Raw genomic sequence first — 16319 nt, forward strand, 5'->3', positions numbered from 1 at the left:
GAGAAACAACATTTAATGAATTTTTTCTACCTCTATGATTATAAAATTCCATGAACTAATATGTAAAATGTGTTTTGAAATAAGGAGTCAGCTTATTTTAAGAACATTATGAATTTTAGTTGTTGTAGATTTTCTGTGCCATGGTCTTGGCATTGTAGTTCCTGATGTTCCTGATGTTTTGCCAGCAGCTGTGACTGGCATCTTCAGAGGTGTAGCACCGAAAGACAGAGATCTCTCAGTGTCAATGTGTGGAGAAGATGTTAGCAGGTAATTTATATCTACTCAGGAAGGTGGGTTTGGGCTGAGTCATCCTGTAAGAGTTTCCCAGGGTGTGGAATGCTAATGGGGGGAAGCTTCACTGTATCCTGAGGAGGTTATTTTGCATATGGATTAGTGGTTGATATGCTAATCTTATCTGCAGGGCTATTGTAAGATGTAGAGTATTTTGCTGGTCTGGTGTTTTTCAGGACTGGAAACCATGCCCGATTCATTCTTAAACTCTCTTCTTTCCTGTTGAAATTGTGCTTATGCTTATGAATTTCAATGGCTTCCCTGTGCAATCTGACAAAGTAGTTGGATGTGTTGGCCAGTATTTTAGTGTCCTGGAATAAGATACTGTGTCTTGTTTGAGTTAGGCTATGTCCAGCCACTGCTGATTTTTCAGGGTGGTGGTGATTGGAGTTTTTGTGTAAGTACCAATCCATGTGAGTCATTATAAAAACATCAGTAGACTGTGCAAGATGGATATGTGAACCGCACTTTCTCAACAAGGAAATTAATCATCTAAACTACACACTTCAAGCAAATGGCTACTCCAGAAATGAAATCAGAAGAGCGATTAAACCAAGGATAAGTCAAACAACTACGGAAAAACAGTCCCCCATAGGAAAAGTGTTTTTGCCATATATCAAAGGAATCACTGATCAGATGGGAAAACTTATGAAAAAGTACAACCTACAAACAGTATTCAGACCCACCAGAAAAATACAACAGATGCTATGATCAGCAAAAGACAGTAGAGACCCCCTCACCTCTTCAGGAGTATACCGCATACCCTGCAGCTGTGGACAAGTTTACATTGGGACCACACATTGGGACCATCCAGACAAGAATAAAAGAACATGAAAGACACTGCAGACTTGGCCAGCCTGAACATAGCCTAACTCAAACAAGACACAGTATCTTATTCCAGGACACTAAAATACTGGCCAACACATCCAACTACTTTGTCAGATTGCACAGGGAAGCCATTGAAATTCATAAGCATAAGCACAATTTCAACAGGAAAGAAGAGAGTTTAAGAATGAATAGGACATGATTTCCAGTCCTGAAAAACACCAGACCAGCAAAATACTCTACATCTTACAATAGCCCTGCAGATAAGATTAGCATATCAACCACCAATCCATATGCAAAATAACCTCCTCAGGATACAGTGAAGCTTCCCCCCATTAGCATTCCACACCCTGGGAAACTCTTACAGGATGACTCAGCCCAAACCCACCTTCCTGAGTAGATATAAATTACCTGCTAACATCTTCTCCACACATTGACACTGAGAGATCTCTGTCTTTCGGTGCTACACCTCTGAAAATGCCAGTCACAGCTGCTGGCAAAACATCAGGAACTACAATGCCAAGACCATGGCCATACAGCCCAGAAAATCTACAACAACTAACATTCTCCGGCTCTGAAAGCCTTTGACAATATAACATTTTGAATTTTTTGTGTTTTGCCTTTTTTATTACAGAGGATTGTCTCCTGCTGAGGCAGAATTTAGTTATCTCAATACAGCCCGAACCTTAGAACTCTATGGTGTTGAATTGCACTATGCAAGGGTAAGTTTTAAGTTTTAAAATAACTCATGGCATTGTCTATGTGAGTATCACCTTCTGTAAAACTAATTGTTACATGTATGTATCCAATGTGGCTCAAAGCAAATAAAACTCTGCAGTAAAAACAGACTCAGTAGCAACAACTGAAGTTAAAGAAAGTATATCAGCATAAACGAAGAACAAGAGGTAGTAACTTGACTATCAAGCAAAATTAACTAAGCCACACAGTATCTAAATGGCGAAAAACCTGTACTGGATGAATATTATTAGTAAAGCTGTTCCACTGACATGGGGCCATCATGGAAAAGGCTTTCCCCAGTTGTCACCTGCCTCACCTCAGTTTGAAAGAGACCCAGAGGAGGGTTATGTGCAAGATTAATACATGCAAGCAATTGGTGGATATATATGTTCATCTCTTTTCCTTTTCTTGTAGGATCAAAGTAACAATGAAATTATGATTGGAGTAATGTCGGGCGGCATACTAATTTATAAGAACAGGGTACGAATTAACACCTTTCTATGGTAAGGATGCATTTAAGGGAAATAGTTTATGATCATTGCAAGTGTTCTTCATTAATATATCGTATCCAAATGTATCTTTTGATAATTCCAGTTACCTCTCTTTTAAAAAGAGATTGAGTACTGAAAGATTTTTCATCAGTATTGTCATATAACTCTAGTGTACACCCTGTAACTTACTGGTATAGGATTTTGTATGCTTGCTTTGGGAATTGAACTTTCAGCTCCCAGGGTCAAGATTCAACTCTGATGATACATCTTGCTAGACTTAAGACGATACGTTTTGAACACTTAATTATACTTCAGTTATTTTGTTAAGGCTTAGGGCATTTTATAGAATAGCTTTATAGATGTCTTTTTCACTTTTATTCCATACTTCCTCCAAAGAGCTCTGGGTAGCATATATCCCTCAGTGTTAACCTCACAACAATCCTGGGAATGAGTTTAGGTTATGAAAAAGTGATTGGCCCAAGAGCAGAAGTGTTTCCTAAGACTCTCTTTGGATTCAAGAAGATTAATTTGTCATACATCCAGCAGGGAATACACATTCCACCACCAGGTTATTGTTAAGTGGAAACTGTTAATTCCTGTTGGTATGGAAATAGCAAATCTTGGTTCATTGTTAGGATCTCAGTCAGTGAGAGCATAATAGTTCATGTTAGGTACTAATTGTGCTCTTCCTTGGAAATGGATCCAAAGGCCCTGTATGATACAGTGCATTCATGCATGTGTAACGAGCTTTTGCCCGTGTCTGAAACTAAACTTCCACTTAACCAAAAGAAAGACGTATCTTTTCTCTTGGAAAGCTTTCAGCAATTAGTTTTCAGACCTGTCAAACAGCTAAGTTCTTTGAACCACCTGTTTATCAGTACATTTATTTTATATAGGGCTCGATATTGCTTTGCAACTCCTTATCAAACACACAGACACCTGTCTAGAATTTATTTCACTTTATTGAAAATACACCCTAGTTTTTTAATAAAGCAAGTAATTAAAATATAAATGGTTATTAATATAAATCCTATAAAAACAGAACACAGAAAGGCAATAAGAAATAAGTTTGTTAACATTTCCTAATAAATTTTAAGTTTAATATAATCAAAGTTTCTGTGAAATGCATAGGTAAAGATAAAATCTCACCTAAATTCTCTCAAGAGATTTCTTCCATCAGAGCTCTGACATTCTATCTGAACTTGCATTTTTATAAGTCATATGCAAATATCTAAGAGCTTTTCACATGATAGCACAAACAAACGATAATTGGAATATTCATAGTTTCTATTGTATAACCTTCCAATTAGTAAAAAATAACTCTATACTCAAACTTGCAAAACAAAAGTATAAATCTCTGAGAAATGTCAGAAAAAGTTAAGTTGAGAAATCACTATTGGTTGAATCTCTGATAGAGGAACATTAATCTAGATAGAGTCCACTATTTTAATTAACTGTCAAAAGATTAAAGCACACCTGTTAGAATTACCTAACACTTAGGAAAAAAACAGACGGTTCATGCAAAGTTTGAAAGTTCATCTAGAATACAAGTACATGGCAAAGTATTGCTTAGTATTGATTATTGTCATGTGCTTTTATCTATATTGGTGCAACACATGACTTTTTGGCACCCCAAAGGTCAGGGAAACCAGTGAAGTATATTTCATGAGAAATAGCTGGGTGCTGCCAAAGAGAAGAGCTTCATCCTTGCCCCTCCCCTAAGGTCAGGGTAGATTGATTTAAACTATCAAGAAAAAAAGGCCAACTTAAACAAATTTTTCTGTTTGCTTAAGTACTTCATTTAAACAAGTGCTGTAACCGTAAAAACATTAATTTAAAACTGAGCCTACCTCTGAAGGTGCATCTTTTAAACATGTAACTTAATACTTCTACTATTTTAGAACATTTTATACAATACCTTGCATATTTTTAGATAACTTAATGCCCATGACTTCAGGGTAGGATCACTCTTACAACCTGCAGCTTTGGTAAGTTTCTGTATACCAGTGCTAGCTAGAATTGACAGTAGAAGGTGCATATTTGTTTTAGTCTGCAGCTTAGTCTTTGTCAGATAATTGTTATGCCTTGCCCCACCATACATTCTCAACCAAGCAAGGGCTGATAATAGTTATAGGGAAGATCGACTTCCGGTTTGGGATCCATGAAGGTCTAACGCAGCTCTAAGAGCTGAGCTGTCCGGGCTGCTGTTTTGGAGGCTAGAGGGCGAGGATTTGCCCGTAGCCAACTGTTCTCAGGCGGAGAACAGGCGGAGAATGCTCAAGAACCTGAGGGCGCGTTGATCTCGGGCGAGGGGGGGTCCTGCACAACGGACTCTCTCCCGTCCCTTGAGGTCCCACCTGAAGAAAGGTTTTGCCAAGATCTCTACAGCAGTTTTGGAGCCAATTTGGTTGGCATAAGACCTGCATGCCCAAGCTTCATACAGGGACAAGGGGACTTGAAGTGAATTGAATGCAGAAACAGTGATTACAACCCGCGAAAACAACGAAGAAGGTAAAGATTACTATCTCTTGAAACGGGATAGATTGCTTTAAGAAATAAAGTACTAAAGGAAATTTAAAAACTGCCACAGATTGATTACAACGAGGGGAAGTTCCGGCAAGAAAATTTTTTTAAAAAAGGACTATGTATAAAGGAGTTAGTAGAGAAAGCTGATTATTGTTTACATACCTGCGGAGAGTAAGAGATAGTGGACTGTGGGAAAGTCTCAACATCGCAAGAACTGCTGTGTGTGGCAGAGGAACAGGAAATACGTCAGCAATCAATCTAAAGGTCCTGTGGAGGAGGACATTATACTGGTTGAAAAGCCCCCGACACCGTCGGGGAAATCCAGATCACCATTCCATGACTCTTGGTCGTCCCGTTCTTCCCATGATGAGAGGGGCTACTCGAGGAAGAGAGGTAGCCCGCATTATTGGGAGAGAGATAGCCCTTACTCCAGGCATCACCAGTCCCCAGAGGGCTCTACCTCAAGGCAATATTACAGAGTAGGTTCTTATTTCTCTGATCCTGGAACCAGAGGTCGCTCCAGGTCCCCTTCAGTGCGAGCTTACTTTTATGCTGGGTCCAGAAGGACCCCTGGGTTTTCTGATACTGAGTACGATGAGTGCACCTGTTATGAGAGATCTTATGAATCCCCACCTTTGGATTCACTTGACGGTGCAATCGGACCTTCGGGGGAAGCACCCCCGACAGATGATTTCCACGCTTACAACAAACTACTTCAGCATATGGCAAAGGCACCTGAGATCGACGTGGCGTCCTCGGAACCACGCTTAAATGACAAGATACTGAAACACATATACTCGGGCTCAACCCCTGCTGTTGCCTTTCCGGTAATTGAAGGCTTTATGGAGCTGTTGATGGGCTTAAACCTTAAGCCGGCTTCCACTCCTGCCACCAATAAGAAAGTGGAGAATCTCTATAGAGTCAAAGATGACTTGTGCCCTTTCCTGTCTCTACATCCTCCCCCATCCTCCCTAGTAATGGAGGACATGCAGGCGAAGCCAAAACAGGGATCCATGTCAGTTCCTTCAGACAAGGAGAGCAGGAAAATTGATTCTATGAACAGGAAGGTTTATGCTTCTGCGGCTTTTGGCATCAAAATTGCCAATTATGCAGCGATGATGGCCGCTTATCAGTTACTGCTGTGGAAGAAAGTAGCGATGTTTGTTCCACAATTGCCTGAAGATGAGAGGATTTTTCTTCGGGTCATTCAAGAGGAAGCGGTCGGTTTATCCCGCCGTCAGATCAATGTGGGCAGGGATATGGTTGATACCTCGGCCAGATCTCTACTGTCAGTGCTTGTCATCCGCAGATTAGCTTGGTTGAGAATGACTGCTCTACCAGCAGACACCAGGAGCAAGGTTGAAGACCTCCCTTTTGAAGGACAGATCCTTTTCTCAGAGAGGATAGATGACTACCTATCAAAGAAGCGCAAAGGTAGACTTACTGCACGTTCGTATGGCGTGCTTCATCAACACCCAACTACTAACCGGCCTCAATACAAATCTTTCCCTAGAGGCCGCCAGCACCGTTTTCACCCCTATCATGGGTATGGTTACCAACCTCAGAGGCAGTATCAAAGCCCACAATCATCCTTTTCTAGGAGGAGGCAGGGCAATAAGAATAAGCAGGGAGCTCACCAGCAGCAAACCAAAGAACTGGCACACTCTCAAAAGCAATTTTGACAATTACAGGGACCTGACCCGCTGTTTGGGGACAGGCTGTCATCTTTTTTCTCTGAGTGGTGCTGCATTACTTCTGATGTTTGGGTTTTGAAAATTGTTATAATCGGTTATAAAGTTGAGTTTTTACAGTGGCCTGATCTCCGACTCCCTACTTTCTCCTCCCAGAGTACTCAACCTGGGGTGGTATCTGAGCTATCAGCTTTATTAGAGAAAGGGGCAATTGAGGAGGTCAAGGGTAGTTCCCCTCCTCTGGGGTTCTATTCTAACCTGTTTGTGGTGGAGAAGAAGGATGGGGGTCTCCGCCCTATATTGAATCTTTGTGAACTGAATAAGTTTGTATGAACCCATAAATTTAAGATGACCACTTTATAAACAGTCCTGGCCTTGTTGCCCCCTCAGTGCTGATTTGGGGTTTTAGATCTCAAAGATGCATATTTTCACATTTCAGTTTTTCCAAGCCATAAGAAATTTCTCCGTTTCACTTATGGTACTCGTATCTTCCAGTACCGCATGCTCCCCTTTGGGTTATCCACTGCACCCAGGGTTTTTACTAAATGCATGGCAGTGGTTATTGCCTTTCTTAGAACGCAAGGTTGTTGTATTTTTCCTTACCTTGATGACTGGTTGATAGTTGGACAGTCAGCGGTGGACGTGGAGAGGCAGATTTCCCTTACCCTGTCCACTTGTTTACGGTTGGGATTATTTGTCCATAGGAAGAAGTCTAAACTTTCCCCTTCTAGATTCACTCAGTTTATAGGGGCCGTCATTGATGGAAAAAGGGATGCAGGGTTTTTACACATGGACAGAGCACAGAAAATTAGAATGCTGATTAGGAAATTCAAGAGATGCAGATTTCAATCAGCTAAACTTATTCAGGTTTTATTAGGGTACATGGCTTTTACTACGACTGATCCCCCATGGCTAGGCTTCAGATGCGTTCACGTCAACTTTAGTTTACCTCCACTTTCTGCCCAGAGAGGGACTCCCAGAATAAAAAGTTTAGTATTCCTTGGAGAGTCCTTCTATCTTTAGACTGGTGGATGGAAGACTTGAACCTTTATGAGAGTGTTAGATTTGGATACAGGCAACCTAAGGTTCCAGTTACAACAGATGCTTCCACACTAGGCTGGGGCGCTCATTGTGAAGGGTTGTATGCCCATGGCTTATGGGATGAATCGGAATCTGAAGAGCACATTAATCTTCTGGAGTTAAGAGCTGTGTTCTATGCCCTGGTCTCCTCCTCAGATACTGTTCAGAATAAGACAGTCCAAATTTTGACAGATAATACTGCCATGTTTTACATTAATAAACGGGGGCACGATGTCTGGGACATTATGTAAGGAGGCAGTAAAAATTTGGAATTGGGCTATTGACCACTCTGTGTGGCTTTTAGCGGTCCATATTCCAGGTGTGGATAACACTGTGGCAGATCATCTTAGTAGGTTCCAGGGGGACATTCATGAGTGGTCCCTTCAAGACATGTATCTGCGTCCTGTCTGCAGAGTGGGGCTTTCCTGACTTAGACCTTTTTGCGTCGGAAGACAACCACAAGACTCCCCGTTACTGCTGCAGAGGAGGAGTCAGCCTCAAGTCTCTTGGGGACGCATTTCAACTGGAGTGGTCCAACCGTCTCTTCTATCTGTTCCCTCCATTCCCACTGTTAGCCAGGGTTCTCTGCAAGATTCAGGCGGACAAGACGTCGGCCATTCTGATAGCCCCATTCTGGCTGCGACAGCCATGGTTTCACACACTCCCGAGGCTGCACAAGCGGATGCATCATTTCCCAATTTGTCCAGATCTGCTGTCATGGAAAGGGGTGTTCCACCACAGAGTACACATACACAAACTGACAGCCTGGCTAATCCTCCAGGACAGGCTTTCTGCGAGGGAGTAATGCATGTACTAGAAAATGCCCGACGCTTGTCTACTCGACAATCCTACTCCCTAAAATGGAACAGGTTTACGGGCTGGTGTCAGGGAAGGGAGTTGGACCCTTTGGCTTCTTCCCTTTCTGAAATTCTTGACTTTTTATAGGGACTCAAACAAATGGGTTTATCCAACTCGTCTATTAAAGTCTATTTGGCTGCTATCTCTGCTTTTAACCCCTAGTGGATCGCAGGACAGTGTTCTCTCACTACACTTCAAAGTTATTTCTGAAAGGATTGAATAATCTATTCCCCCCATCAGGGTTTTAGTTCCCCAGTGGTCTTTACCTTGGGTTTTGACTAGACTCATATCTAAGTCCTTTGAGCCTTTGGCCACTTGTCCTCTGAACTTCCTTACTTTTAAGGTGGCATTCCTAGTTGCTCTTACGTCGGCTAGGAGAGTGGGGGAGTTAGCAGCATTGTCCTGTGAACCCCCTTATCTGAATATCCATCCAGAAAAGGTAGTCCTTAGGACCAAGGTGGATTTTGTACCTAAAGTGGTGTCTAAATTCCATATGTCTCAAGAGATCTCCTTACCTGTATTTTTCAGAGATCACTCTTCCAAGGCAGAAAGGGCCCTTCACACCTTGGATGTTCGCAGGGCTCTCCTTTTCTATCTGGACCGTGTAAAACCATTTAGAATAGATTCCCACCTATTTATTTGTTTTGTGGGGCCAAATAAAGGGAAGAAAGCTAGCTCTCAGACATTGGCTCGCTGGCTAGTTCAGGCTATTTTGTTATGTTACAAGTCTGCTAACTTACCTTGTCCGTTGGAAGTGCATGCTCATTCCACCAGGTCTCAAGCATCGTCAGCAGCTCTTCTGAGAGGCGTCCCGCTCCAGGACATCTGTAAAGCTGCAACTTGGGCCTCAGCGGACATGTTTGTCAGGCACTACGCCCTGGATGTCCTAGACAGGAAGGAGACAATAATGGGTACAGCTGTCCTACAATCAATCTTCCTGTGATGATCCTTCGTTACCTCCACCCAGGTATTTAAGTTTTGTAATCTCCCATGTGGGACTGCACGGGAAGACTGTAGATGAAAAACAGTGTTGCTTACCTATAACTGTTGTTCATCTAGGTCTTCCATGCAGGCACACATACCCTCCCTCCTTCCCCGCTAATTCTCTTGGTACTTAACTTGTAGTGCAGCGGTGAAAGAGGACTGAGGGCACGTCAGGGGCGCCCCGCTTCTTACAGGCCATTTTCAGCGGGAAAGACGGTCGTGCATGTGCACTGAGAGGCGAGGATGCCCCCTAGTGATTTTGAGCTTTAAAAATCTCCCAAGTCGGCAGGCCTACACGTGCGCAGTCCCCATGTGTGCCTGCATGGAAGACCTAGATGAACAACAGTTACAGGTAAGCAACACTGTTTTTCACTTGCTTGATCATCCAGATAAATCCTGACGACCCTTAGGGTTACTTACCAAATTCCTAGCACCCAGTCAGTATCAATGAAGCCATAATACAGGTACATGAACAATTGTGTTGTATGGAGACTGCCCCTCTCCCCATTTCTTTATTGCAAAGAAAAAAGGCTTTCCCAATTTCATAATCTTAACAAGTTTCATTTTAAGAGATTATATGTTTGCATACAATTCAGATTTAATTTTTAATTTTTTAATTGATTACTCACCCTGCTCCAGTGCAGAAATGCTTTCAATGCACAGACTTCTTAGGAGTCCTCTTGAAGTATATAAAATAATGGTGCTTTTCCTAATCTTTCTTTTTGTAATTAATGATAACAGCAACTTAGAATTTTGGGAATTGAATGAGATTTTTTAAAATAATCTTTCTTGTTAACTATAGGGAGCTTTGTCTCTATCCTGAAGGTCTTGTTGGTCTTTAAGATGCTACTGGACTTGAATCTTGCTATAGATAATACTGTATCTATGCTATAAAAATCCATAGGTACCATACCTTTCCATTATTTTTATAACACTGAATTTGACATGTAAGCAATATTAACTTGCCAGATGGTTTGTGCTTTATCAGTCTATTCGTTATGCAATGTTTTAAAATTTATTACATAGAAAAGCAAAATCAAAATCATGTGCTTTATGTTCCCAAAGGGAATAGAATTAAAGTAGTGAGCTGGTCTCTATCATTGCCAGTCAGTGGTCTCAAGACAAACAGCTGCGGTAGAGAAGATAAAGTTGGCTGTGGAAGGATATATTGTTGTGACATACCCTGGTTCCTCCTTTTTACACCTTCCCCAATATTCAGTGTTGACCATTTTTCCTCAGCTAAAGATTAATAGAATATAACTACAAAGAAGCAGATCTAGGCTTCCTTATCTAGAACTTCTGAGATTGGTACCCTGTCCTACATCAAAAGTTCTTAATTGTTCATATTCTGTTACCTTGTTAAAAACTAAATTTAATCTGCTGGAGTTTTAGACTGAGGGAAGAGTGTGTTTTATGCTTAATATACAGTGATGCACCTAACTTTCTGATACCTAGATCGTGAACTGGCATATCACAAACCATTTTTTTGTGTAGAAAGGAGAACAAAGACCTAGTATGATACTTGGCTGCAGAATCTTACTTGCTCACCATTGTCTATAGGCCTGCAAACATTAGAAAGCACTGGAATTTTAAGAAATCATTAACAGTTACACTCATGTGTGCAATCTCATTAAGAAAGTGGTATTGCAGATGTGTTGCTGATGTAAGCATTTGAATGGAATGTTGTGTCACAGGTGTAACTTGATTGTTTACAACATAGTCCAATAAATGTGCACGCATTTACTAAGAAACAAGCAAGACAGATCCCTGCACTGAGTAGTTTACAATTGAAAATTTAATTCAGGAAAAGGGAGGAAAGGGATAAGAGTAAGCGGGAAAGGGCACATTTAGTTCAGCTTCTTAATTTCTGTGCATAAGGACTATGGGGTAACATCAAAGGCACAAGAAGAAGTGACGTTTAAAGGGGAAGAGAGAAGCAGTAGGGTATTTTAAGAGAGTTCCAGGAAGGAAGTTCACAGCAGGGTTGTATCTGATTATGAGGGCAGAGAAAAGGGGAGGTAATGCCATGGAGAGCTTCTTCAGTAACAACATTTGTGCTGGCTATTGGAGCAGATAGGAAGCCAGAGTATTGACTTGAGGGAAAGGATGTTTAGTACTAACTTTGGGTAGGGGTGAGAGGACTGCTATGTGACAATCAATAACAAGAATGGAGAAGAATGCAGTAGTGAAGGCAGAACATGACTTAGTGTAAGCTGGAGTTTTCACCAGAAGAACAGAGAGGAAGAAACACATTCTTGCAGGCGAAGAGCAAGATCTGGGTCCCGTAACAGTTTAAAGGCCAACATTTTTTGGAGTAGTATACAGCGAAAAGTGTTGTGACATGGTGACAAACTAAATATGGGGGATGGGGAGAAATCCAAGTATATTCAAAGCTTCATGTTCACTTTACAGTGTTATAATGATGCCAGTGAATATGGGAAGAACATGAAGGGAGGAAATAAAATGTTGGAGAAACTTCACAAGCAGCAGGAGAACGGGCAGTGCTGGAGGTGCCTTGATTTCACCTGATGTGCATCGGGGACGGGGGGGTGGGTTCAGCTGACAGCGCCCCTTCTCCTGTCCCTTGCTAGGGGCAGGAGAAGGAGCGCTTTGAAATACCCAGTGGTCGGCTTCACCCAGTGTGCATTGGGTGAAGCCGGGGTGGTGGGTGTCTGCAGCTGACAGCGCCACTTCTGTCACTTGTGAGCAGAAGAAGGGGCGCTGCTGCAGGCGCTCCAGCTTCACTTGATGTGCATTGGATGAAGCTACGGCGGAGGGGCGTCTGCAGGTGACAGCGCCCCTTCTCCTGACACTCATGGGCGGCAGGAGAAGGGGTGCTGCTGCAGGTGCCCCGGCTTCACCCAATGTGCATCAGGTGAGGCTGGGGCAAAGAGTGTCTGCAGCTGACATTGATGCTTCTCCTGTCTCTTGCAAGCAGCAGCAGAAGGCGCGGCTGCAGGTGCCCTGGCTTCATTCATTGTGTATCAGGTGAGGCTGGGGTTGGGGGCATCTGTAGCTGACAGCGCCACTTCTCCAGTCGCTCACGAGCAGCAGGAGAAGGTGCGCTGCTGCAGGTGCCCTGGCTTCACCCAATGTGCATTGGGTGAAGCCAGGGCAGGGGGCATCTGCAGTGGATAGCACTGGTTCACCTGTCTCTTGCAAACGGCAGGAGAAGGGGCACTGAAATGCCAGGCACCCTGCTTCACCTGATGTGCATCAGGTGAAGCTGGGGCAGGAGCGTCTGCAGCTGACAGAGCTCCTTCTCCTGCTCAGAGATACAGTCGTCTTCTGACGTTATATGGTTACTGCAGTCCCGAACTCCCAAACTCAAGCGATCCGCCGGCCTCAGCCTCTCTGTAACATTGATCATTCCTGTAATTCTTTTGCTGGTCTAGGACCGTAATAATAAATTTGATTTGATTTGGCTCCTTCTTCTGTTGCTTTCCCCGCCAAAAGATTCCTTTTATGGTTTGGGAACAGCAGATCTACCCTCTTCTTTGTATCCCCATATTGTGTAGTGTCTTTTTTTTTTTACACAGTACAGATGCACCAGAGTTGATGCGTGGCACTTTTATTCTAGGTATGTGGGTGCCTATTTTATTTTTAACTTGCAGATGTGCTAATGGAAGTTGTAAAATGAGACCTAGCCAGGCTGTAGATAACGGTAGAAATCATCTGAAAGAATGATGTCAGTGTCAGTGATCATGTAATATTTTTTCCCTAGGCTACTATCCTCAAATTGTGGTTGCGTTACTATGGCTATATCCTTGGGCCGGCTAGGTAATTGCACTTTTACTGGTGTTCAGGAAGTATCACATAGAAAAGCACCTGTATTTGTAATCCAGCCCTATATTTTTATTTGGTACATTTTTATCCAGCCCTTCATCCAAGGAGTTTTGGGCAGCACACACAATTCTCCATTGACAGTTTCATACTTGCAAGGACCCTATGGAGCAGGTTAGCGTGAGAGTATGATTGGTCCAAGGTCACTCAGAGTGGGGATCTGAACCTGAGACTTCCAAGTCCAACACTATCATACCACACTGGCTCATTTAATTAAGAAAGTGGAGGTCTAGGAAAACCTGAAGTTCATTGTTGATCTTTTGTGCAGTCTCACACGGGACTGCATATGCACAGGCCTGCTAACTGGTAGATTCTATAGCTTTAAATCTGTGAAGAGTGGTATCTTCCCCTCCCAGAGTGCATGCACAGGGGTTTCCTGCTCTAATAGCCCACGCTTTGGGAGAGGAGACAGCCCATGATCAGTTTCTCTTTTGCTGCCGGTCAGACAGGAAAGTTTGAAGTGAGCTCATCAATCTCAGGCGTTTCCTGGATCATCTCTGTAGCTGATCTGTTGTAAGAAAGAAGACAAAGTTTGTAAAACCATGGCTGATAAAGCCTTCTTCAAGAAGTGCATGCAATGTGGCATTAAATGAAGACAATACAGGGGCATTCCCTGTGTCTTGGAGAAGGGCTTAATGTTGGATGTGTAAGGTCTTCATACCCAAGGCCCATGCAGAAAGAGCCACATAGTTGAAAGCTGTACTCTGGGAAGGAGCTGACTCCAGATAACAGCAGTTCGACAGCGAAATCTTCTGTTTTAATGGAGTTTAAGGGTTGTTCAAATCCAACACAGTCAGCTGCCCTGAACCATGGACACTTTGGATCCAACACCTCCAAGTTGGATCTGTTCAAGATCTGGATCCAGGAACCCATCAGAACTAGCATTGGGGGCTTCTTTGATCCCGATGCTGGCTGGGTCTTGTTCTCAACCTCAAGAGGTCAGGATCTCCAGAGAACAGAGAGTCAGCTCATAGCTCTTTTGTACCTCCCACAAAGAAGATGAAGGTGAAGTCAAGGCACTCTGGCAAGCATAAGTCCTCTCAGCACTCGAGGAACATCAAACCCAAGCCAGTATTGGAAGATATCAAGATCATTGAAATCCCCTGCATGCCATCCGCTCAATCTAGGTCAATCTTAATATATTCCTCGGAGGAGGAAGGTGAGTTGGTCCACTTTCACTTGGATCTGACTCCTTGGGGTCATGAATATGCTCATCACCAGGAATACTGCTCCCATGGATTCCCTATATGGTACCCTGATGGCATGCTGCTGCCAGCCAACACTGACAGGGTTGTATTGTCGAAGGCTTTCACGGCCGGAGAACAATGGTTGTTGGGGGTTTTCCGGGCTGTATTGCCGTGGTCTTGGCATTGTAGTTCCTGACGTTTCGCCAGCAGCTGTGGCTGGCATCTTCAGAGGTGTAGCACCAAAAGACAGAGATCTCTCAGTGTCACAGTGTGGAAAAGATGTAGGTCATTTGTATCTACTCAGGAGGGGTGGGGTTGAGCTGAGTCATTCTGTAAGAGTTTCCCAGGGTGTGGAATGCTAATGGCGGGAGGCTTCACTGTATCCTGAGGAGGTTCTTTTGCATATGGATTGGTGCTTGATGTGCTAATCTTCTCTGCAGGGCTATTGTCGGGTGTGGAGTGTTTTGTTGGCCTGGTGTTTTTCAGAACTGGAGCCCATGCTCTGTTCATTCTTAAGGTTTCTTCTTTCCTGTTGAAGTTTTGCTTATGCTTGTGAATTTCAATGGCTTCCCTGTGCAGTCTGACAAAGTAGTTGGAAGTGTTGTCCAGTATTTTGGTGTCCTGGAATAAGATACTGTGCCCTGTTTGAGTTAGGCTATGTTCAGCCACTGCTGATTTTTCAGGCTGTCCAAGTCTGCAGTGTCTTTCATGTTCTTTTATTCTTGTCTGGATGCTACGCTTTGTGGTCCCGATGTAAACTTGTCCACAGCTGCAGGGTATACGGTATACTCCTGCAGAGGTGAGGGGGTCTCTGCTGTCTTTTGCTGATCGTAGCATCTGTTGTATTTTTCGGGTGGGTCTGAATACTGCTTGAAGGTTGTGCTTTTTCATAAGCTTTCCCATCTGATCAGTAATTCCTTTGATATATGGCAAAAACACTTTTCCTGTAGGTGACTGTTTTTCCTTGGTTGTTTGATTCATCCTGGGTTTGATTGCTCTTCGGATTTCATTTCTGGAGTAGCCATTTGCCTGAAGTGCGTGGTTTAGATGATTAATTTCCTCATTGAGAAAGCGCGGCTCACATATCCGTCTTGCACGATCCACTAATGTTTTCATTATGCCTCTTTTCTGTCGGGGGTGGTGATTGGAGTTTTTGTGTAAGTACCGATCAGTATGAGTTGGTTTCCTGTAGACCTTGTGACCTAACTGAAAGTTTGCTTTGCGGATGACCAAGGTATCCAGGAATGAGAGTTTTCCCTCACTTTCTTTCTCCATTGTGAATTGTATGTTCAGGTGGATGTTGTTGAGATGATTCAAAAACTCCCTCAATTCTTCCTCCCCATGGCTCCAAATGATGAATGTATCATCCACAAACCGGAACCATACACTGGGTTTGTGGGGTGCTGATTCTAGAGCTGTTTTTTCAAAATGTTCCATGTAGAAGTTTGCTATAACTGGGCTGAGTGGGCTCCCCATGGCCACCCCATCCATCTGTTCATAGAATTCGTTGTCCCATTGGAAGTAACTGGTTGTCAGACAATGATGGAATAAGGCTGTTACATCCTCTGGGAAAATCTGATTAATCAGTGCAATAGTGTCTTTTACTGGAACCTTGGTAAACAGGGATACAACATCAAAACTGACAAGTATGTCTTGTGGATTGAGTTTCAGAGAACTGATTTTGTTGATGAAATCTGCTGAATCTTTGATGTAAGACGAGGTTTTCCCGATGTGGTCCTGCAGGAGATCTGCCAGATGTCTAGCTAATTCATATGTCGGTGAACCAATGGCACTCACAATGGGTC

At 43.0% G+C, this 16319-nt stretch overlaps 1 protein-coding gene across 2 annotated transcripts in view; it reads left to right on the forward strand.

Moving 5' to 3' along the window:
• The window catches only part of PTPN4 (protein tyrosine phosphatase non-receptor type 4), a 220512-nt gene that overhangs the window by 116972 nt on the left and 87221 nt on the right, over positions 1 to 16319 (forward strand). For both annotated transcript variants that reach the window (XM_054970596.1, XM_054970597.1), the window contains exons 9-10: positions 1751 to 1838; positions 2269 to 2357. In XM_054970596.1, the coding sequence (XP_054826571.1) occupies positions 1751 to 1838; positions 2269 to 2357 (177 nt within the window). The remainder of the gene's footprint in view (positions 1 to 1750; positions 1839 to 2268; positions 2358 to 16319) is intronic.

The sequence above is a fragment of the Eublepharis macularius genome, chromosome 2 (assembly GCF_028583425.1).
Source record: "Eublepharis macularius isolate TG4126 chromosome 2, MPM_Emac_v1.0, whole genome shotgun sequence".
NCBI lineage: Eukaryota > Metazoa > Chordata > Lepidosauria > Squamata > Eublepharidae > Eublepharis > Eublepharis macularius.